The 24,824-nt window shown below is 38.4% G+C and overlaps 1 protein-coding gene across 4 annotated transcripts in view; it reads left to right on the top strand.

The window, feature by feature from the left end:
* The window catches only part of SMYD3 (SET and MYND domain containing 3), a 419,966-nt gene that overhangs the window by 324,674 nt on the left and 70,468 nt on the right, over positions 1–24,824 (top strand). For all 4 annotated transcript variants that reach the window (XM_055810875.1, XM_055810877.1, XM_055810878.1 and 1 more), the window contains 3 exons: positions 8,956–9,023; positions 11,596–11,698; positions 20,640–20,750. In XM_055810875.1, coding sequence (XP_055666850.1) covers positions 8,956–9,023; positions 11,596–11,698; positions 20,640–20,750 — 282 coding nt within the window. The remainder of the gene's footprint in view (positions 1–8,955; positions 9,024–11,595; positions 11,699–20,639; positions 20,751–24,824) is intronic.

The raw sequence follows: 24,824 nt of genomic DNA on the forward strand, positions 1-24,824 counted from the left end.
AATAATTATATTTCCTTTGTTCTGTGCCTCTTACTCAAATGAAAGTATAGCTTAATGCTGCCTTCAGGTGGTGTGGTTTTTTACCTAACTAGTAATAGCGTCTAGTAACAATACAGAAAATCTGTATAATGGCTAATACTAATCTGGCACAATAAAGAAAAATGCTATTTCAAAGGAAAAATACTCTATTGCATTGTAGGTGGAAAAATATACTGGGAGTTATTATCTATTCTGTTGAAGTAATGTCATTTCTGCTAAGGAATGCTGATGGATGGGATGGTGACTTTCTCTCTGCTAGTTTCTGGGGTACAGACTTTGTGGTTGCCGTAAGCCTTGTTCCCATGTACCCACCCAAAATATGCCTATGGTTCCTTCTCTTGGGGAAAATAATCAGTTATTTTCTACTAGTACTTTCAAAAGTCACAAAGGAATCCAAACAGAATGTGAAAGGGAGGTTCCTTTTCCTCTGTACCAGCTCTCCAGGCATTCCTGAATGGAGCAGGCTGTAGCATCCAGAGCCTCTTCAAGCAGAATCCCCCACCCTGGCCTATCAATGGGAGATGCAGCTCTGAGGTGCTCTGGTTTAGGTCCTGGGTGCCAAATGTACCCTGTGGGTCCGAAGGAGTAGAGCAGGATTTTTTTTTTTTTTTTTCTGACTTAACTGCTTCTCACTTCCCAATATGGTCAAATATAGGGCACAGTGCTAGCAATTGTCTTTGGTATTGTTAGAACTCATTGACTGACTGTGGTTTATCATCAAATTGGATTGTCCAAGAATGTCAGACTAGCATCATGGGAATGAGAGAATGAGTGGCATCAGCATGAAAGCTATGCCTCACAGTAACTAGAAGCGTATGTACTGTGTTGAGACTAAACACGTCCAGTGTTATGGAATTCTGAAAATTAAATTATTTCAACTGTTTCCTGATTAGAGCGATGTTTGAAATAACCCCCAAAATGGAGATGCAGAAAAAAACCCATGCTAGCTAGAAATCCTTGGGGAGCTGATTTTTCAGAGATACTAAGAATGCACACATCCTATAGAAATCCAAGAACTCCTTGAATGCTGAGTAGTTGAGTTACACAGGCCTTATAATTATTACTTTAGCTTTAATTTGTCCTATGTATCACATCCCATCTTTACCTTAAATTTAATACTGTTCTATTTGGTCCGGAGAAGGAAATGGAATCTGACTAAATTGTCAGATTGTTACCGCAAAAAGAAACATCGAGTGCTATAGCAAACACTAGTTTGACACTAGAGCTGGTTCAAAAACCTCATGATACTTATGAAAAAATTATTAGAAAAAATGTGGGGTTTTTCTCCAAAAATGCTTGCCACGTTTTGTCCTTTTCAGAATAATTTTCAAAATCAAACCTTTTTTTAATATTTGTTTAAGTTTTTAGGATTTAAAAATACTCATTTTATGCCATCGCATTTTGGAAGAGATGTTTCATTTTTTTCTACTCTTCTTGAAATTTTTTTCTCAGCTTTTGTGATTGCAAAAATTTCCTGGAAACAATTTTAAAGAAGTGGTATGAAATCCCCAGATTTTCATCTTCCTCCCACTTCCCCCCCCAAGTAGAAAAGATAATGTGGGGCATTAGTTAAAGAATGAAAAAAAAAGAACTGGAAAGAGAGGCAAAAATCCACTAAGCCCAACAGTCCAAATCCGAAGTCTTGATGGTCAATGAACTTCCAGAGCTAAATATACATGAAAGTCTAGCTCAACAAGCACCTCCAGAAGGAACAACAATTACATTGCATCAGTGAGAATAAAGATGGCAAGCCCTGAAACATTTAGGCTAGGTTTCATCTCACCCAGCTTAGGCTGCCTAGCAGTTATGAGCCTGGCAAAAGGAAATCATCTGGGTAATGGAAGCAGATGACAGACAGTAATTTATTCCACCTGTATTACTAGTTGAAGTTATACAAGATTATTTCATTAATGTTTTGCTTTTGCCTATGTAATTAACACCCATAGCTCAATCTCAACCTAATTTTTCTTATTGTCCAGCATGTATTTTTTCAAGATACCATTACAAAGCAGATAGACAGCTACCTGTAACAAAATAGGCAAGACAAATACAAATCAGTTAACCACTCTGGGATGCCCAGGAAGTTTGATCTCATTCAAATAAATGGGCAGTTTGTTTTCAACAGGCAGACATGCAGTGGCTGTTGAAATCAAGTTAATAACTCTGCCCCATTTCACAGGAGTGGATTTACCAGTAGGAAAGTGAGGATGAAGAGAAGGATGTCATGCCTCTACTCCACTGCAATTAATAATGCCAAACGCTGCAAGCGTGTGGTAATACGATCCATTAGTGGCTTTGCAGTTCCCTCTCTCCAGTTCTGCTCCAGAAATAGATGCATTTCAGTTCTGTTCCAAAAAGCAGGAATAATAATAACATTTGCAGGGCTGGGTAAAAAGCTAGAGTTTCGCTAAAGGGAGCATGAGAATTACTGACTGGTGTCAGAGGAGAAATTTGTGAAAAGGTTAGGACAGGTTGCACGAAACTTTTAATGGGGGTTCCACAAAACTTCAAGATACTTCATTTTACCCGACGAGTGCAGTATTTTTGCATGTTTCAGATTTACCTTCTCAAGTCTTAGGTTTATAACTACATCTTGCACACACGTAAAAAAAAAAAAAAAAAAAAAAAAAAAAAAAGTGCCCATAGCAATCATAACATTAATCCTAGTAATGATGGCTTTGAAATTCTTAGTAATCAAAAATATTTAGCTTCATAGCTAAATATTTTTATTTAAAAGATTGGAGAAGTATGTGTGGGGTTAAGAAGAGAGGAGGTAATTTGCCATGACCTATTTTCATTCCATTCCAATCAAAATTACACCACTTAGCTGAGTACTAAAAAGGGATGCCTGAAGCACACTTGCATTAAATCATCTGTTAATGTCAGGCCAAATTTCTGGTCTATTGCCTTGTAGGTGGTGACAGCCCTTTGCAAGGGATACCTGTGTTTTGCACCCTCATCAGAAACTTTTATGTGCTAGGACAGCAAAAAAGGCCTGAAATATTGATAGCTGATGTGAAGAAAGATCTCCAAAGACATAAGATGAAGAACTAAGAAAAGAGTTGGAAAAACACATCTCCCCTGTAACTATCTCTGAAGTCATGGTAGTCTAATTCAGCCAAAACATTCATATTTTGGCACAAGAGATTCATAGGATGAATTTTTCTTGACGTAAAATGAAATATTTGCAAATTCAGTCATGGTGTGAAATAAATGTAACTTCTCCAAATTTCATGGTATTGCAGCAATATTTGGCTTCTGAACAAGTATCACATTTAAGTACTTGTCCCCTTTCCTCAAACTGAAAAAATGTAAGCAAGATAAAGCTTTCCCAAAGACGTTCTCATATGTTTTGATTTTTGTCTGGAACGAGACACCTAAGAATCATTTTTTTTTTTTTTTTCTCGGTTTATTTTGATCCTTCTGATGCCTCTTTCATCTAGTTTTGGTTCTTGTGGCTGCCATGGAATCTGGTAGGTAAGTCCTGAGTACAATGCAATGTAGAATTGGATTCAGTTCCTATTTAGTAAGACATGCAACTGTGTGTATAAGCCACAAAGGTCTAGTTTGCAAATACACCTTGTAACAGGGCTCCTTGCAGCACAGCATTCTGGTAGCAGATGCCTTCCCACCTCGACCCGCCTCCCCTCTCCCTCTCCAATACCCTGTCCAGTGGATGGAGCTGGGGTTGCAGAGCAGGAAGCTCTGCCTGTGAAGCCTGGGTGTTCTGGGCTGTGGCCACGAGCAGCTGAGTGAAATACACTCGAAACAGGGGCTTGACAGGTCTGTCACCGCCGCGGCATACTGTGCGTTTATAGTTTAGCACTGTTGCTCTAGCACTCTGTGTGCCAAATGAAGTCGTTAGCAGCTTTGAGATCTATCAACCATCTGTGCCCGCTATCTGTTCATCCTCAAGGGGGAAGGAGCTGTCGGTGCAGAGCTACAGGGGGATGTAGTGGTGCTGGAGGGTCTCCGGGGTATGTTTGGGGCACTTGAATTAGTGTGTGCCTCACACAGCATCTTCTGTCCATCCCCTCCTCCTGGATAGTGTTTGGGTCTCTCGAGAAGCCCGAGAACTGGTTACAGCATCTTTTGTTAAATATTCGCCAATGACCAGGAATACCTAGGCAGCTTTGGTGTGAATGAGAAACTTAATGATCTGTGAAGGGTTTTTTTATATCTTTAATTTACATTACATTGGGTTCATAAATTAGGGAAAAAAGTGTTAGTTATGGATTTCTTCCTGGTGGTGGGTTGGAACAAACCAGCTGTGTCACACCATTTACAGAGGTGGCTGGAGTCATTGTATATCAAAGCTGAAAATTATATTGACCCTATCAGTGCAACATTCCCTTTGGTAGTCCTTCTGGTGAGGGTTTCTTACATGCTATAAGAGCTGCCTCACTGTGTTGCAGTAACACGTGAAGACACAATGATCAATTATTATATAGTAATTATAATTTTACATTGTTATTATTATTATTATATTATAATGTTATAATATAATATTATAATACAGGAACACATGAAGCTGGAATGATTGATTATTAGTTCTGGTGTTCGTAATTTGATTTGTGCAGCAAATGCTAGCTAATAATTATTTGTTTTCTTTCTCTTACTCCCTGTTGATATTTTTCATTGTCTTAGTGTCCAAAATTGCAAATCTGGAATATCCTGCTATCAAGTATGAGGCTGCTTTATTTAACCCAAATGCAAATCCATGGTATAAAGCAATATGAATAACGTCCGAACTGAAAGTAATTTCACTGAAAGTATGTTGCCAAACTGAAGCCTTCATACCTTGTCAAATGCAAACACCAAAATAAATCTTCACGGCCAGACTGTTGGGTCTGGCACAGAGATCGCTCAGACAGTAGTTCCAAACGTCTTGAGAACAGAGACCTCTTCATGGGGTAAATTTGCAGAGTTTTTGTATGTCACTCAGAGATTTAACAGATTGCAGTAATTTTTGTTTGCTGATACTGGTCAGTCAGTAAAGGTGGTTTATTCTCTGTGTGTTTACCAGTCCAAGAAAGGTTATGTCTTCTACGTGGGTTACCTTACTGGGTCCAAGATACCTCTTTAAAGCATGTGCAGTCTCTCAAAAGAGCAAATCTTTTTGCTTAAGTCAATCAGTTTATAAAATATTGTTTGTTTTTTGAAATCGCAATTCCTTTTAAATAAGTTCGCAGGATTTATTGCCCTGGAGCCAACTCAAAGACTGAGAATTGATTGTTTAAATTGTTAGTGAACTGTATGGGCAGTCAGGCTATGATGACAAGCCTTGAGAACTCTCGGATACTCCTAAGGAAGTTTTGCATCACAGAGGTTGAAAAGTCTGTGACTTTCCCCTGAGAATTTTCCTTTGGATCTCATGCTGGGAGAGGTATTATTTCAGAAATTTTGGAAATGGCAAAGAATTCATCTCCACAACTTTGAAGTTCCGACATACGTGGACATTTTTCCTTATTTGTGGGCATAACAAACTGTGTGAGTACTCTGCTCTGTCTCCGTATGGGGATATGCAGTTTTGGTGCTGCATAGCTGGATAGAGAGGAATTTTTAGAGGAATCAAAAGGGACAAGTTGAACAACAGCACAAATTAAATAACTGAGATAAATGATTCAGCAGGAGTTAAGATGACAAGGGCCATGCCTTTGTAAGGAAGAACACATTTCATGCAGTGCCAGATTGCTGAGAATTGTTTGTTCTTATTTTAAAACCTGGGATCACACAGAATCAGAACCTGATTGTAGTGTAAGGAATAAGGTGGCTCAGTTAAGGCAGAAAAAAAGACAATGAAAGGTGACCATGAAACCTGAATGAAATACTGTGATGCATGAGAAAGATGTTGTTTGTTTTGCTTTGGGTTTTTTTCCCCTAGAAATGGAGTTAGTTAACTTCCAGTCCCAGTAGGTTTTGATCTCTAAACAATTGCTTTAGGAACAAGCAGCTTACCTGCAGCCGTGTTACGTACTCCAGATTTAGCTGTTATTTGAGCTACGTCTGTGAATCTGGGGAGCTAGGAGAACAGATTTTTCTTCAGGTGTTCTGTAAAAGAAATGCCTTCTTCCTTTTGTTTCTATGGAGGTGTCAGCTACGTCACCTCTGGTGGTGCATTTTTGGATTGGAAACTCCCCTTGGTAGGACTGATCTTTAACTTTGAGATTTAAAACCTCTTAAAAGTTAATGTAAAGAAAATTGTAGATGAGATTCAACAGAATTTTAGAGAACAAAAAAACCAACCCCATCATCAGTTGACAGACTATGAAGATTTTATATTTGATTCCTGTTACCAGCTGCTAACTGTCTGTGAAGGACTGACATTATATACATTTCTCACACTGTAAACGATGAGATCTGCCTCCCACCATGACCATCTCAATTTGCCTCTCTACACTTGCTGAGAACAGGAAAAAATAATTATAATTACAAAAAAAGAAAAAACCCACAAACAAAAAAAAAACCCCAAAAGCAAAAAACCCCTAACACAAAACCAGCTGTCCGTGTCCCCCCCCCCCCTCCCCGGATATTTAAAAATGTAACACTTTAAATGTGTATAGCTTTTATTTTATTTTACTTTATTTGTACCTGAGTTTAAAAGGGGGAAAAGATTGTTGCCTGGGTGGTTAATCAAACTTCAGAGCACCTGAAACTTCTTGTGCCTATGGATTGTGTGCAAAATCATGCAGCTCAAAATTCCTGGGACCAGTTAGATTTCTGCTTGTGTTTATGTACTTAAATACCTTTTTTGATTCCTAGTCTCAAATTTGAAAATGCAAATAATAAATAGGAATTAGATGGTATTTCACTACCTCTCTGGGATATTGAGATGCAACTGCATACTATGAAAATATCTAAAATAGAGAGGTTAAAAAGTGCCTTATGGCAAACTATTCTTGAAAGAAGTTCTTGATGTCTGAGTCCCAGAGCATCTATTCATCTCGTTTTTCTTCACACATATCCTGGTATAAAAAGCTAATGAATGTTTATGAAAAGGAAAAAGTAAACCTATTGCAACTTCTATGTGTAAGACTTTTCACATAATAGAATACGTACCTTTACTATGAAATGGTGAAACAGTCTCTATAACTCTACAGTAATAAACATTCAGTATTGCTAATATAAACGTTTTATGGTAATAATAGGAGATTTGCAAGGAAGAAGGATTCATTTAGCTCTAAGAGATGTTTGACCTCTGCTACTTCATAATCCGTTAGAGAGAGCTAAGGTCCACATAAGCTGGCTTTCTTTCTCTTTTACCTGGAAGGCATTATTTTCTCAATAAATACCTAAATCAAGTAAATACTTTTAGAACTAGGATAATTGCCACTTTAAATGGACTAATCTTTGCTCAGAAGTTGTCTGACACTTTATATCCAATGCCAGCAGGAAAGAAATAATTAAGATGTATGCTTTTGGTAATTGATCAGGAACATTTGAATGGGTTACATAAATAATAGACTAGTCAAAGTATTGTCTAACCATTTAAAAAAGCACATGCCCTACTGCATGTACATTTATTTAAATTAACTTTGCTGTCAGAATTTATGAGAAATTTTGAAAGAGGATTTCATTTTCACCTTATGGCTAATGCTCTCATAAATAACAATTTGTCAATTTATAGGATAAGATATACTATTAAATTGTTCAGCGTACCTCTTTAAAATAGAGGTGCGCATTTACTGTTCTGGGCAATTATTCTATGGATAAAACTGCAACTTTCAAATCTCATTTTCACGTCTGCCAAATCCTACTCTAACTCATTTTTTGTTCTAATGAGGATTAATGATATTAATAATCTAAAGTTATGCAGAAAAGACCTGGGACTTTTCTTGTATATGCAGTATAATGCTGTGGTTTTCTACATAAAATATTTTGTTAATATTTCATTGATAGCTGACCAACAGATTGTCTAAAAAACAATATTAAAAAAAACCCCACAAAACCAGCTGTTAAAAAACAAAAAATCAGATATTTAAAAGATACATTAGGAACTGGGTTCTGGTCCTTGTTTAAGCCCATGAAAATGATACTTGCTAATTATTTACTAAGTGCTGATCTGTCTGGGAGTTGAACACCAAGAAACTGCAGTCTGGTAGTTTGGGGTAGGGTTATAGCTACTTGCAAGCAACTTCCATTTTCTAAAACCACTTTAGCTTTGTATGATTGTATGAGGGAGGAATACACTATCAAGCTGAATATTTGAGGTTAAATGAAAGGTTATATTTCTCTTATGTGGTAATTTGAACATGCTTTTTTGTTGGATCTTTTACATGCAAACCAAAATACCCATAATGTTGGGGTTTGGACTAGTGTGTCTCCAGAGGTCCATTCCAACTCTGACCATTCTGTGATTCGGTGATTCTGTGAAAGATATGGTATTGCACAGTCTTTGTATTTATTTATGCCTGTATCAGGTTGCCACAGTCCAGGCTGCTGTTTGCTTCAAAATTTCCCAGATATATTTTTGGGCTCTGCTGGTACTCATTAAAAGGTGCTGGGACAGCCTGGAATCAGCAGAGTCCCCACATGGAAACAACCACTCTTCTCCTCAGCAGTCACTGTCATCTGTTTGTGTTGTCTCTGGGCTGAGCTTCTCAGGCTCTGTGTAGGGTGGCTTTTTTTTTTTTTTTTTTTACTCTCTGGAAAGGAAAGTAGGGCCTCTGCATGTGTTTAACCCCACATTTTTGCAGGATACTAATATTTCTGCTTTTAATTGACTGCAGTTTTACAGGAGAGTGTCCCCCAGATGTGATTGCTCTAAAATGAAAGAGCGCCAGTGTTGAGCTTGAATGTTTCCCATCCAATTACCAATTGCCCCTTCATTTTATTTTGAAAGTTTTTTCTTTTCACTTGAGTATGGGGTTTCCAAATGATTCTGGTAATCCTGGATTTTTTGCCTTGTTTTTACAGGTGACCTGTAACTGTTTCACCATCAGTAATGGAGAGATGCAGGATGTTGGTGTTGGCCTGTATCCCAGGTACTGTGGACACTGTTTCATTCATAGGCAAAATCTATGTAAGTTTTTTTTCCTTTTTTCCTAGGTAGCTGTAAGGGCCATCAAAGCAGCAGGTAACATGTCTAAACAAGAAACTAGGAAATGCAAATAAATTACAAGAGAATAAAAAATATGGTCAAGTTGAAAACATTCTTGATAGTCCCAATTACATAATCAAAACAGTTTAAATAAAATACATCTTCTTATTTTATTTTTGTGGAGGTGGTAGTCTTTTCTAAGTAAGAATAAATGCTAACATCAAAAATACATGACTGGGACTAGCAAAAGGAAACATACTAGCATAAGGAAACATCTTTAGAATACAGATATTTTGCAGCCAAGAGCCTCTGAAATGGTAATTTAAAAAAAAAATAAATAAAAAAGATTGAACACATTTATTAGTAAATTTCCATAACTACAAAACCAGTAAGGTGAAAAGTTACGCCCCTTGAAAGATGGATGTTAATATTTGAATTTCTTATTAGTATTTATTTGTATTAGGTAAGAAGTAGGTACCAGGGATGGTTTTGCCTTCATAGATTTATTACCTGTAATTATTAATGTATGTATAGTCTATATGTTTAGTAAAATTAATATGTATAGTCTATATTTTATATATATATTTATATATATATATATATATATTACCATCTCATTTTTTTGTGAATGTACGGTTGAACTATGTTGTCAGTACCTCAGTGAGCCTGTCTCTGTTGCTTCTTTTTCTACTAATGTCACGTTTAAGATTTGACTAAGGACACTTAATGTCTTAGAGCCTGCCTTGTGGTACAGGTGAGGGAAGGGTGGTTAGGAAGACATGGGAATCGGTGTTATGAAAAGTACAGAACAGTCATTTCACTTGGTAGTGGAATGGAAATGAATCCTTTCACATACTCGGGGAAAATGGAATATTATTTTGGAGCATTATTATTATTGAAATGTTTTCTTCTGGTTGAAAAAAGACCCTGACTGCAAAGAGAATGGCTATGTTCTGTGATAATGTGCTGCCAAGGGATGCAAGAGACTCTTTCCCAAGTCAGTTCAAGAGTTTTGCTGTAGCAAATCACTCTGAGCTGGGAAAATTGTGAACTTAAATCTGTGGTTCCCAAATCCTAGGCATATGCCCTTCCAGATTAATTCATATGCTTCCTGATGAAATTGTCTTCAAACCCACTAGTGTTTCCATAAGATGAAATGTGATTAAAAGTGCTTTGTTTAGTCTCAGTAAGAGGTTAGATGTTATTGCGTGTCTTGATAGCTTCAGCATCCCAATATATTTTAAAACAGATAAAACTCCTGCAGTCCTTCTCTGCATCACCTTGCCAGCAGCTTTGGGAGTATGCCCAGTGATCTCACAATAAGTGAAATGGATACTCTCTCCCAGCGTACGCTACTGGGTTCACGTGGAGATTAACCACAGATATTATATTAGGCCAGAAGAGGTATCAAGAGAGGCAGGCCCCTGCTGATAGCTCCTTTAAGAGTTAAAACCTGAATGAATAAACATGGTTTGGTGCAGAGCTCTGACCCTCAGCAACATCCTCTATTTTGCCAACAACAGTAGGCATTTGGAGTTGCTGAATCAAGCAGTCAAAGAAAGCAATTAAAGGCAGCCAGGAGCTGGATAAGCCAAAAATTCTTCTTCCAGTCTGATGATGCCAGAATTGTTCTTTCAATAGGTCATTCCCATAGGGGAAGAACCATCAGCCCCGCGTCTGCTTGGGACAGATGCTGGCCTGGCAAAGTCAGTTGTTTCTCAGCTAATGAAGCATGGGACTCAAAAGTGTATAGCAGATATTGATTTTGCTCTGAAGTTTTCTTCCCAAAAGAGGGAAGGGCATGCCTGTGTTAGGAGATCCACCAGTGTTTGTGTCCCTTGGAGGTGGCAGCAGCTCCCCAGTGAGCTCTGCTGCTTCAGCTGTCACAAGCCACAAGAACAGAGGCTGAACCAAAATATTTGCAAAACAGAGGCAATGGCTGTCTCTCTTCTTTCATCTCTATATACCAAGTACTTTGGTTTTGGGATGTAGTAAATCCATTTTGTGCCTGATATGAAATGCAGGTTGATTGCTGGTCCCTTTGAGCTGCGGTTCCACTGATGGTCAGGGTAACCAGTGAGGTTAGTGCCCTGAAGCCGAGCAGAAGCAGCAGAAATAAAACACAGTGCCCAGGTACTAACCTTTTGCTCTGAACTGCCCAGGTTGCCTTGTTCCCCGCTTGCCTGCTTTGCCCTCACCCCTAGTCAGGCCTCTTAGAAAGTCTCTGGGAGGCCACCACCTCCCTCCTGCCCTGGGTACACGGGAGGCATAAACACGTGAAGAGATCCAGGCATGCCTCCAATTAGCAATGAATAGGAATCTTCTCAGCATTAATATTCCTCCACTAACCAAGAGCAGCTGATTTGCCAGGGATTTTATTTGTTCCATAACTTTATTACTTGATACTTCAGATATGATCATGTTATCTGCTTTTAAATGATTAAAGGGGAATGGCAGTGGAGGCTCCTCTGTAAAGTTCTTTTTCTCTTTTGCTCCCCCTCTACCGCCCCTCACAGCATGTCTTTGCTGAACCACAGCTGTGACCCAAACTGTGTGATCGTTTTTGAAGGATACCAGCTTTTACTTCGCTCTGTCCGAGAGATCCAGATTGGTGAAGAGGTAATTAACTTGTCCTCCCTTCCATCACAGACACCTGCAACAATGACATCTCCCTAAATAAATTCCAGACTCCAGGGCCACCAGCTTAATATTTTGATGATATATTGATGCCACTTTCTAGCACATAGCTATCAGGGGAAAATGATAAATAGAATCATCTCTTCACACTGCCTGGGCCCCATAATCATTACTTCTCATAAATCACTAGCAGTCCTGATAAATTCTTGTTCCTCCTTTCCTCCTCTAGGCACTTCATTTTGTTTGTATTTGAACGTCTTTACCCTGATGGAAACACTTACAATATCTCTGGGTGGAATGCAGTGCTCACTAAGTCATTGCAACAATAAGCATTTGTCAGGCTGCAACTATACTGTTGTAGTAAACCTTTCATTGACAGTGAAAGTAGCAAGATAAGGTTTGTTTTCTTGTCCATTTCACTAGAAAAGACTTCAAAATATCCCTTTCAAGAGATTTCTGATTTGATCTAAAGTATTCTCAGCTTTGTTTCTATGACAGCATTTGTATTACTTCAAAAACAATCATTTGTGGCTAGGAAAGAATTTAAAAGTAAATACCTTTTGCAGCAATACAATATTGAATTTGCTTAGTAAGGCCAGCAAAGACATGTGTGTATATATGTAACTTTACATCCACCAGTGACCTATGCAGCCCTAGCCGTCCGTCATTTCAAAATTGTAACCTAATATAAATACAGTTCATGCCTGTGCTTCGAACTCTGGGAAGATCCAGGGCATATGTATTTTAATTTACAAGTAGTATCTCTTTTCCTCCCTATGAAGTGTTTTCTTTTTCAACGTATCATTTCTCTAAGATAGTAGGCCATCAAAATAAGTAAATGGTAAAATATTTTTTTAGGCAAAATATTGTAGAGAACCACAGAAATGCTTTTGCATACTGACCTTTTTGTCAAGAGAAATCTTTGAGGATGCGTTATACTTTTCTGGAGCTATTAAGTGACATTTTTTGGTCTGGTATTCTTGTTCAAGCCGAATTATAGGCACCTTTCTTCCATTTAACCCCCATGCCAATAACTTTCCTCTAGGCTTCTGAATTCACCAAGATGTATTTTTTATTTAAAAACACAGTAGATTTTAATGTCTTCCCAGGATGCATTTGGCTTAATAATTAGAGTTCTAAATTCTGAAGCTATCTGATTTTTGTGTACGTAGTTATATGTTTTTAGGTAAATCTCATAAAGCAATTCTGTTTAACCAGCAGCGTTTACAGGGTGGGAGGGTTGCTCAGGTGGTCTGGGTGGCTCTGGAGCGAGCGGTGAATTCCCTTGCAGGTGTGACCACCATGCAGACTGTGCTGTGGCTGGGAAAATATGACCCAGAGTTTAGACGTAGGTAGGGTTAGAAGTCTGTAACCCACAGAAGTCTCTAGGTTCAAATCAGTGGTGAAACAGATCTGGTGTAAGCTATGAGTCACTTGTAAGGCAAGCAGGAAGTAAATATAAATTATAAAGCCGGGCAAATAGGACAAGTTTCTTTGCAATGACTTTGGCATTTTTGTGAATATAGGCTTTAAAAGGACTTCGCCTTATGTGGGCAGATTATGTTTTATAAAAAACTTTGCCTCCAATGAGGCAGTAAAATAAAGTCAGAATTTTCCAAAGAGCTTTAGGTTCTGGTGTGTTTGTTGCAATGAGTGCTTCTGGTTTTGGTACTGAAAGGAAAACTTGCACTAAGGAACAAGTAAGATTTTTTATACATACACACACATATATATACACAAAAATGTATGCACTGTGTTAAAGCTGATGCCCTGTTGCCTTACCTGGAAATAAAAGTCTCAGTCTAACATACGAACTTCTTTGAGTAAGGGGTATCTAAGGAAAAAAATGGTTGTAAGTGAGAAAGTAATGATACAAACTGAGTATTAGATTAGATGTTATGGGAGGAGAACGGAAAAGAACATTATTATGAAGGTACGTACAAGTCGGAAATTTAATATTATTTTCTACACCCAATTACTTTTCCTCTTATATAACTGCTACCGCTTTTCATTTTGTCTTCTGTACCGTAGCTTTGGTACAACTTCTTTCCACACTGCCTTACTGCAGCAAGGTGAGCTTCGTTTTCTTTATAGCCATGTACTGATTTTACACACCTACATACATGTAACCACGTTACCTTTTACGAGCTTAGTTTTTACTTACATTACTAATCTGAGCTAACGGGACAGAAAAAACATGTTAGGAATGCGAGTGGGTTTTCTGAATATATTGAATGCTCTGAGGTGGTAAAATGAACGGTTTCAAGTCATGAGGCAAGAAGAAAACTTAAATAATTATAAGCAGTAGAAAATTTGCCTTATCCTGTTCAAACTTACACTAGAAAAAGACATGATGAGATCCCCTATGTAATAATAGAAAGTAAATAAGCACTAAGATTTATTAGAAATTAGAAGCTAAGCAGCAAGACAAGCTCAGATTAGTAGAAGAGGACTATGGCTTTACTATCCATACAGGAGCAAACTTGATAGGGCTTCAGGACCCTTGCCAGGAAAGTTTCAGCCACTGCAATATGATGTGTTCACTAGGCCAGTTAGAAGCAAAAATATTTTTTCACGTTTGTAGTGCTTTCTATCAGAGAATGCTGCAACAATTGACTGACGTGAAGGAGTTGTTGACCATCTATATTAACAGGGAAAACAGACGCAGGGAGCTGAGGTGACTGACCATTGTGGTCTTCTGGCAATTATATAAAGAGGGAGACCCCAGTACACTGGAACCTAGCTGCTGCAGTGTGATGCAGGTTGAGTCAGGAATACACTTTAGAGTGCTCATGCTCTACATAGTAATTATATTTATCAAGGCAGTGATAAAAAGCATGCAAGGTTATGAGAACCTCAGAACGGGTTTATGTCCTGGTGGAAGTTTTCAGTTCAGTTTTAGTCTCATGTCTAGGCATATTTTGTTGGCTTTGCATGTTTTTGACAGGAAGTCCTGTGGCATTTAGTGGTTTTTAATTGAATTTTGGTTTGGGCTTTGAAATTTGTTCAAATCCTAAGGCCAAAATGTATCTCAGTCGGTAGAAAATTAGGATTCCTGAGCCAGGAAATGTTTGCCCGAGTCCTTATAGAATGAAAGTGCTACATTTGATGGAGCTGTATATTTGGAAAACTAATCAATTCTGAAATCATATGCAAGAATTCTAGCCAGCTAGACCTTTTTTGTGGCAAAGACAGCGTTGCCAGTCCTGAAGCACTAAGAAGTCATGAGTCATGGATGTTACTGGTTTTTAGACATTGAGTACGGTTTCCCAAGTTGAAGCTTTAAGAAAACAGAGTGTATTGCAAGAATCATAGGAAAATAGAGTTGGCAAAATGGAGAAGTGTCTGGTCTTTTTTTTTTTTTTTTTTTAAATCAAAAGTTCAGATTTATCTTTAGGTATATTATTTGGGTTTTATTCTAATGTGTTTCTATGGAAATGCATGCTCTTTGAGGACAGAGCTACCATTTTAAACAAACACACACTATGTTCCCATTGGCTTTTGCCAGTGAATGCTTTAGTTGATGTTAAAAATAACAGCCTTCATTTCAATAATTATGTAACTTATCTGTCTGTTGAAATGACATTTATAATCCTCATTAGATGTAGACTTTTTAAAGTAAAAATTTGGCTTTGATAGGAAACTTCCTTCAAGCTTGGAAGCCTTTTTTTTTTTTTTTTTTTCCTTAGCCATCCTTGCTCTAACTTTCTGACAATTCATATAGGGCAGTAAGGGTCAGTGCTAATACCCCAAACTGCAGTGCTTGATCAGCTGGAAATGGTCACCTCTAAAACTGTTTTCTGTCCTGCAACTGGCATAAAGGGAACACAACAGATAGGGAACAGAGGAGAGGACAAAAGAAGTGAAAGTAGGACAAGGCTGGGGAGCAACTGTTGATCTCTATCCATAGTCTGGGGGTCGAGGCGGCTAGGAAGGGTCTCCTAACAGTCTGTATACTCTACTCTGTACCAGGTTTTTGAGCATAAATGAGTCTAATAGCGGGAAGAAAGAAATAATAGATTTTTGTGGGGATTTTATTCTATATGTCCATACTTAAAAGACTACAGGGCTTTCTGACACTTGCTTCCAGCAGCTCAAAACTAATTATAACACCGTTTTGTTCTTCAAGATAATGTTAGTTGTAGTGCTGACTATCACAGCTTTTGTAATTTTAGGTGATGTTACTTTGACAGTATACAAAGATTACGTTTTCTTGCACTTTCTTCTTTGGAAAAAAGAATTTTAAAGATTACAAAAAAAATGTAAGATATGGGGAAGGTTTATAAGAAAGCAAAATTTTTCACTTTGAGATCACCAGGGCTTCTTCAGTGATAAGGCAGCCTATCAGCTAATTTATTTTCTCAAAATTACAAGCAACCTGTAGTGAAGAGATCTTCATCATTTCCCTACCGTTAAGTAACCACTTTAAACAGCATCAAGATGTGTGCTGTAGTTTCAGTTAACTTTTTGGTAATTGCTGTGTCTACCTGGTGTTTTGCAGACAGACATGAGCTCATTTTGCCTATTTTCCAATCAGAAGTTGTATAGCTGTGGTTAGTTCAGTGCCCAGCTCGAAGTAGTGAGTCCTGCTGAGAGACACGAAGTATTAGCTGAGGTCCAGTTCTGCTCCAGAATGGGCGCGTGGCTTCTCATCAGCTTCAGAGTTCAGTTAGAGCAAATCTGTATCTCTCTGCAGAAAGTCACATAACAGACCGTACTCTTACAGATCTAGTAATTTTTTAAATTAATATTAAATAAAAATCATAATTTTGGATGGCCAGCAATTCAACCTATCTTCATGATAGACTTCAACCAAGATAGGTAGTATTTCTGTTGTTATAATTCTCTGAGGAGAAGTTTTATATCTGTGTGTGTTTGACATATTACATTTGGTCGCATTCCGTTTTTTTAAAACTGAATTTTCCCTTGAGTTAGAAGGCATTTTGATCAGATATGTCAAAACAGAAAAAGCACAGACTGTTGGCTACTTACAAAACTCTGTCTCAGGAACAGTTTTGTACACAATTTTCCCTAAGACCCTGACACCCATGACTGCAAAACCAAGAGGACTCACTTTTTCCCCCCTGCCTTTTGCATTAAAATAAATGATTTAAAATTTCTACAGAATCCTCTGTCTAGAAATTTTGTAGCTTAACAGTCTTTTACAAAAAAACCATAAATTATGTCTACTGCAGACACTGAGGTGCTGAAGCATGTCCAGAGCCGGGCAGGGGGCTGGGGCAGGGGCTGGGGCACCAGCCTTGTGAGGGGCGGCTGAGGGACCTGGGGGGGTTTGACCTGGGGAGGAGGGGGCTCAGGGGGGGCCTGATCGCTCTCCGCAGCCGCCTGACAGGGGCTGTAGCCAGGTGAGTATTGGGTCTGTTCTCCCAAATAATAAGCGATTGGACAAGGGGAAATGGCCCTCAAGTTGTGCCAGAGGTGGTTTAGATTGGCTATCAGGAAAAATTTCTTCATGGAAAGTGCTGTCAAGCGCTGGAGCAGGCTGGCCAGGGAGGTGGTTGAGTCACCATCCCGGGAGGTGTTTAAAAGATGTGTAGATGCAGCACTTAGGGGCAGGGTTTAGTGGTGGGCTTGGCAGTGCTGGGTTAATGATTGCACTTGATGATTTTAAAGGTCTTTTCCAACCTAAACGACTCTATGATTCCGTGGCAGTATGGGAAAATTGTGTCCACCTCATTTGGAAGATGAGGAACATGAGAAAGTAACCACCATACCCATGGTTAAAGAATTTCTGTGTCAGAGGGAGAAGCGGGGCTCAGGCAGTGCTGCATTTCTAAAGAGAAAGTCTTGGGAGTCAGTAAGTCTCACGGCTGTTAAATAATTCCTCGCCTTCATAAATGTTATTTAATATATATTCTCCAGTTTGGGGGAAAAGATTTACTGCATTCTTTATAAGCGATGCAATAAAGAGTCAAGCTTTGGTCAGTTGAAATAATGTTTTAATTAGTACCATACATCCCACATGCAAATACCATTAAGACAACCTTTGATAAATGGGCATATTTCCTAAATATGTAGAAGTTAAATGAGTCTTGCATCTAATGAAGGGATCCAAAATTAAAAGAAGTGTAGGAGAGAGACCTGAATACAGATTTTTTATGTTTAAACGATTAAATGATTAGTATAGACTTAGTCACCATTAGATGGGTCATGCTTCTAAACATTCTAATTACATTTTCCCACTCAGTCTGCCAGCTACAAACATTTTTTCACCTACAGATTTCTGCTGGCAGGACTGGGAATTTGGACTTGGGCCTTTAACTGCAAGAGGAACCCTAAGCTGTAAAAACTCTTAAAGGAGGTATCAGTCTGATGAAGCCTCTTGTCCTCCTCCTGCCCAGTCATATGCTCTAGTCCAGGGCAGGTTGTTACGTGACTGTTCGTATCCGCAACTGTTTGGTAACCTTTGAAAAAGAAATTACTGCTTTCAAACTTGTTCCTACTTCAAGGTTTCTGTAACATGAATGAGAAAGAAGGAAAAAAAAGAGAGAAAAAATAAGCCAAAATGAAAAACAAAAAGGCAGGAAGCCTGTAGGCTGAGGATCGATAAAGCATGTTCAGTGTTGGCTGTGTGTTTGTTTTGCAGTATTAGAACTGAACCCTGCCTGACTGATGGGTTCAGCTGTATTGATAACATTCAATTCATTGTCTTATGTATTTTGGCAAAGAATAGACTAATCTCACATGAATCATTTGCCCCAGAAGATTCCTACTGTTTTGCACTGTGCATGGACTTAATGAAATCCCTTTTCCTTCTGGGTGCCACCTGAAGATGTAGCCCGGCAGGACATGGGTCAGAACCAGTGGTGTTTATGCGTAGGAGAAGAGACAGGGAAAAAGGCACTGGGTGGAATGATTTTGACAGAAAACACTTGTGAGTTGGAAGGAGACATGGAGATCAGAGGGAAATTGGGTTTGGAATGGCTGAAGGATGAGGTTAGGACTACAGCTGGAGTGGAATCTGCTTTGTGGGAAGGAAGGCAGACGGATATTCCTTACCACACTGGGGAGGATGCAGAGTAGGACCAGCTGGGGAAAGAAGTACGAAGTTGGTGGGGTCACTGAAGGTGACTGGGAAACCAGAGCAGGGCAAGAAGGACTTTTAACTTGGGAGAATAAAAGTGTTGGTGATCTAATATGGGGAAAATGTGTCAGATGAGGCATGCAGGGGAGGCAGAAGGGCACATCTGGGGTTGGCAGGATGGCAAAATCAGCCCGTTGTGCCAAGAACGGCTATGCAAGGAGCTGGACCTGAGGGCTGGAAACCAGGTTTGGAAAATGACACTCATGTTCAGGGGCAGAGAAGAGAGAGAAGAGGGATAGATTGGAGAGAGTAGCACAAAAGATACCAAGCTTGGGAGAAGAGTGGCAAAGAAAGAGGCAAAACCATTTCCATCCATGCACCACAGAAAGCTCAGAGAGAAGCCTGCACCTCCTGTGTAAATGATTAGTACAGACTGTTGTGCTGTCAACCAGCAGTGGTGAAACTAATCCCCCCTCAGCTGAGACACACGAGCTGGGACAGAACATCATTCCATAGAAAGCAAAACCTAACAAAGTTCTCACACTTTCTAACTTTTGATTACCTGGGGAAATTTAGTTTGTCTCTTTCATTAATTATATTATTAAACTTCAATGATGAAACCATTTTATCTTTTTCTGCAAGCTTTCTGCTATAATAATTTTAAATGCTTGACTTTGCATCTCAGTAGTCTTAATCAAATTACACTGTAATAATAAATGAAAAAAATAATCAGGCATTGTTTTTGTTGTTTGTTAATTGCTCATTTAATTAGAATGCTCACTAATTTGTGAAATGCAGGTTCTGACAATGGATTTCATAGTCATTACTACAAATTGGTCAGGTTTTCCTGTAATTTCTTTGAGTGGACTCTCATGATTTAACTGAGAACCATGTGAAAATTCTCCCAATTAGTTGGAGTGCCTAGGCTCAGGATGAAATAATGTGACCTGAGTTTTTTAGCTCTGACCTCTCTGGAGTGTTTCAAAGTGTATTGGGCGTGCAGTGTAATCACTCAATAGCATGTATGACTGAATGCTGGTCTGAGCTGGGCTGTTGTTTTGTTATATTCTCTCCGCTATCATTAGTTTGTGCCTATGCAGCACTTTAAACTTTTGAAGAACTTTACAAATGGTTAGCCCTGTAAAATTCCTCCTGGCAGGCGTCAAAGTGAACAAACTACAGACCTCTCTGTAGTTCATTGAAATTCACTCTGTACAGCACAAGGAGTAGAAAATGGCACAAATGTAGGCATTTTCTTTTATCTTTTTAATAAATTTTCTTGTCATTAGTTTCAACAACTTTGACTGCAATGCTTTTGCGCTGCCTTGGTCCCAAAAGAAACATCGCGGGCATACTGAAGATGGGTATGGCATAAGAGGAGCTTTCTTCAGGCTCAGACATATATTTGCGAGAAAGTAAGGGCTTCTCCAAACTGAAATTTTTGGAGATAGTTGGAAGTTGTATCACATCAGGGCTAAATACACACTTGAGCTTTGGAGCTAGACAGAAAATAAGATTTCATGCACAGGGAGTTCAGATACTGAGCTGCTTCCCCACCCCCCATTGTTTTTTTCCCTCCTTTTTCTTCCAAATTAGGATGAAAAGTTGAATTTTAGGGGGATTAATAGTATCAAATGATATTGATCTGGAAATGTGAAAAAAATGTTCCTCCATGGAAATTATCTTCGGCCTTTGATTTCACGCTTTGTAAAGTAGTCAATGTCTTCTAGGAAATCATCTGTTAAGGTAAAATTTTATTTTATGCTGGAAAAATATTGAATCCACCTTAGAATACGGTGGATAATACACCTTAACATACACTGAATACGGAATTTTTGTAACATATACCAACTCTGGGTTTGTATGTACTGCACACAGCTCACCATCAGCTATATTGAGTCCCTGATGCCCACCAGTGAACGCCAAAAGCAACTGATGCGCCAGTATTGCTTTGAATGTGACTGTCTTCTCTGCCAGAATCAAGAAAAGGTAGGTTGAATGAAGAAATTCCTGCCAATGAAAAAGAATTTTCCAAGGCTTGTCAGTGTCTTCCCTTCTTTTACATAATACTTATCTTTCTTTTGCTACTAATTGAATGGGCAGAATAGAAAAGCAAATGACCTCTGCCCTCAGTGCTGTGTAGGTTGCTATGAAAGACAACTGTGAAGGAAAGAAAAGCAGGAAATGTTGACAACATGATAAGAAGAATTTCTTGCTGAAACATGCATTGTTCGTAAAGCTAGGAACCACTTTCAGTTCCAAGATGGGGTTCAGATCATTTTGAGATTCAAGAACCTCTGTACATGATAGTTAACGTGACTTTAAGCTGAAAGGAAAGAATCTTATATTTTTTTCTATTCAAAAGTATAGTGTTGAAACTTTAACTGAAGCCAGTTGTCTGATGCTACAGGAAGGCTCTGCTTATCCTCATAATATGTTTAAACTAAAGCTGGCAAACACATGCATCAAGAACTTTCAAGAAGTACCAGACACATTTAATAGTTTTTAGAGAGAGTGGTGAACTTCCTTGGAGAACTGTTTGCAGTTTTAATGCTCTCTTTAACAAGTTTTTGGAGTAGCAGGTCAGTAGTTGTGGTAGATAACATTTTGTTCAGCATGACCTTTTTACTAGCGTTCAGCCTAGCCTGGTGTAATTATATTCTGTGTTGCTTTGTATTTATACAGCCTGGCCAGAATAATTTTGGCTCCAAGCATGATGAGAGATCAAATGGAATATGCAAAATGAGACTGGCTTTGTAGCAGTTTATGCACTTTGTCTCTCTAGTTATATGTACACTTGTTCTTATTTTCACAAATGCCTGTTTTGAGTGAGTCACATGCCATAGCTAAATGTGTTCCCCGTAGATTAAAAATGGTAAGAAAGGTACTGATGAAAATGTGATTCCAAGAAGCATGATATGATTCATGAAATAATTGCTATACAGTAAAAATGAAGAAAAAGAAAAAAATCACCCGAAAGTTTAAACTCTGTGTTGGGTAGGACAGTTATGTGTGTGTAGTTTTGTTCAAACCAAACGACACCCATTGAATACATAATATAGCCTTTGATTCATCAGTAAGCAGTTGAGAAAAGAGAACAGAGAAAAGTTTCAGGCTTATGACATAATGCTAAATGACTTCCTGCCATGGGCAAAAGTTGTTGGCATTCTGTGCCTGGTAAAGATCGCTGCAATGCTACTCGGAGGCAGCGGAGGGACGTGAAGACCTCTTTTGTCTTTGATTTAAAGATGCTCACTCAACTGCCGTGAAATCTTAAATTAGTTTTGGGGAATGGCACCCTCACAGATGCAGTGACGATTAAGAAAAATATGCAGGTTAAAGAGTCTTTAAGGATTGCTTAAGAGTTTGTGAAAGGGTAGGTAAGTGGTGTGAAGACCATTCAGCATGTGAAATGTTTTAAAAAACAAGGTCCACAGGCTGGAGTACACTTCACTGTCAGAATCAACTTACAACATCAAAAATATTGTAGTAGAATTATACGTGCATATATTGATGAAATCAGTAGTCTCATACAAAGGTTAAAATTAATAATTTTTTCTCTTTGAAATTTTTAATTGTGATTTGAGTTCATTTTCTATAGATAATTTTGGCAAAATTCCCTGTGGGGATGAGATTGCAAAATGTTTGGTAAGCTTTTTGTGACTGCATTCTGAAATTCTGCAGTTTCCTCATTGTTACCATGTAGAGAGGTCTGTGGAGGGCTAGGAACCGCATGTCAGCTTCGTCTGTTGATGTCAATGAAGAAGACATCTTTATCCTCAGCTTCAGTCTAGGACAATCAGATATAATCTGCATCAGTCCTCATAGTACTGCGTTTCATTTCGCTGTGACAGATTTTATAAATACAACTGTTTAAATTACTAACTTGGAAATGTAGATTTATTTTGTTTGCCACTGATTTCAGTCACTGTGGGTGAACTGAGAGGTGTATAACACTGCAGCTACAGTGGGAGATAATTTTTTCAGAAATTCTGTTTTTTTTAAATTGCAGAATGCCTGGATTTGAATGTGTAAAAGTCGTTGGTTGGCAAAATTATTCCATAAAATCCCTGCTGAAATACCCCTGATACTGAGACAAATTTCTAAGACATTTTGGAAAATTTTTAGAAGGCAAAGTCTTTGCCAACAGAATAGGATATGGCTACAACTTGTGTCATCAAGGGTGGCAGATTCAACCGTGTGATTCAATAAATAAATCAACTGACAATAAATTCCCATATTACAACATTGCTTTGCAAATACAATGGCTTAGTCAACAACAATCCATCTCATAAATCTTTGTTACAGGTAAAAATGCAAATAGCTGTTTGGCTAAGAAATGCTTTATGCCTTCAAGTGAGTTCGTGGGCATTGAGGATTTTACTTTTAGTCATCTCATCAAAAAAGCTACAGTCCTGTTTCTAACAAACACTTACAGAGTTCATAGCTTCTTGTTACTTCCAGATTCCGTTCTTGCTGAGTGTGCCTGCCGGCTGCTGAGCGCATACTAGGGACAAGTGACAGCAGAGGAATCACTCCTGAGATGCACGTATCAATTTACAGTAAAACTATAAGTCAAGTAATTTTCATTGTAGCTTTTATTCTGCATCTTTTGTAATGTTTTAACAGCCGTCCTGGGAATCCTGTGAGACATACACATTAAAGTTTATATGAAGGGCATATAAACTTTATAAGTATTAGTATGTGGTTATATGTATGCTTATTTATTCATTATTATAAAAATACTCTGTATGTTTCCTATCGATGAAACTCATGTCTCCTGCTGTATTTTCTAAAGGCTTGCTCATTTAGCCTTACATGCCCAAGCAAAGAAGGAAGATGGTATCAAGTTTGTGTTTTCAAGTCAGTTACCGACTTCATAAGTGACCTTGGGTAATTCGTTTTAATCAAAACCAACCTCTGTGTTTTCTAAGACCCTGCCCTATTTTTTCAGAATTAGTGAGAAGCTACCGTTTCAGTGGGAGCTGAACAGGTTTTTGACTAGAAACCAGATCAGTCTGTCTAAATGGGGGACGGTTTACGTGAATGTTCTGTAGAGCTCTCTTTTGCTCAGTTTCCCCAAATGCAGCATGAAGACGGCAAGTTGTACTTCTGCTGAGAATTCTGATGTCCAAAGGATAGTAAAGAATGATGTTGCATTTTCTAAAGTCTGTTAACTTTAAGTGCTGGATTTTTTTAAATAAGAATAATTCCTTGAGGTGGAAATGTTTGAGGTTGAGTTGTATGCTGTATGCAGTTCCCATTGCTATGTGGCATCTTAGTTCTGTGTGAAAAAAATCCAGCAGGTTCATATTTAACCTCCAAGACATCTACATGAGGAAAAAATAGATTTAGCCTACAAAATGCTACTAATTTCTCCTGACTTTAACTAAGCATCTAATCTAAGCCCGTTTTTAGCTTCCCTCCATACCCCAAAAGGTAAGCAGTTCATTCATACTGTCTTGCAGTAGAAATCTATGAAAACTGGAATGAACAGAAGAGGTTAAAGGAATGCCTTCAAGTCGGTAGCCACAATTTAGATGGATAAAGTTGGGTGAGATAAATTATGCTGCTCTATGAACAACATATAAACACAAAATCAAAAATCACATGATTACATTTCTGTGCTAGCTGATAGGGATAGCAAGAATGCAGTTGCAACTGTGCAGGTTTCAGCACGCTAACATCCAGATTGTTGATAAATTTTTTTAATGCAGATCACTCCAAGCATTTGTCTCTGGCTGCTGCTGTAGACATGTCTTACAGCCAGTGTCATTGCTTCTTCACTTATTTGTGCTAAAACTGATTAAACTCAGATAGTGATTGCATCATACTATAATCACACAGTTTAGCTATGCACACAAAGTGTACCGAAGTGCTTTTAGGCAACTGTAGGTTGCATGATTACGCAAGGGCTTTTTCTAATATTTCAGGCCTCTGATGAACTATGAGTTAAAGAGGCAACTTATCTATGAAGAAATATTCTTTATTTCTCATTTACTGTAATATTTCACATCACAGCTATATAAAACGGGGAATCACTCTGACACTAGCAATGACTTT

The sequence above is a fragment of the Falco peregrinus genome, chromosome 7, assembly GCF_023634155.1.
Source record: "Falco peregrinus isolate bFalPer1 chromosome 7, bFalPer1.pri, whole genome shotgun sequence".
NCBI lineage: Eukaryota > Metazoa > Chordata > Aves > Falconiformes > Falconidae > Falco > Falco peregrinus.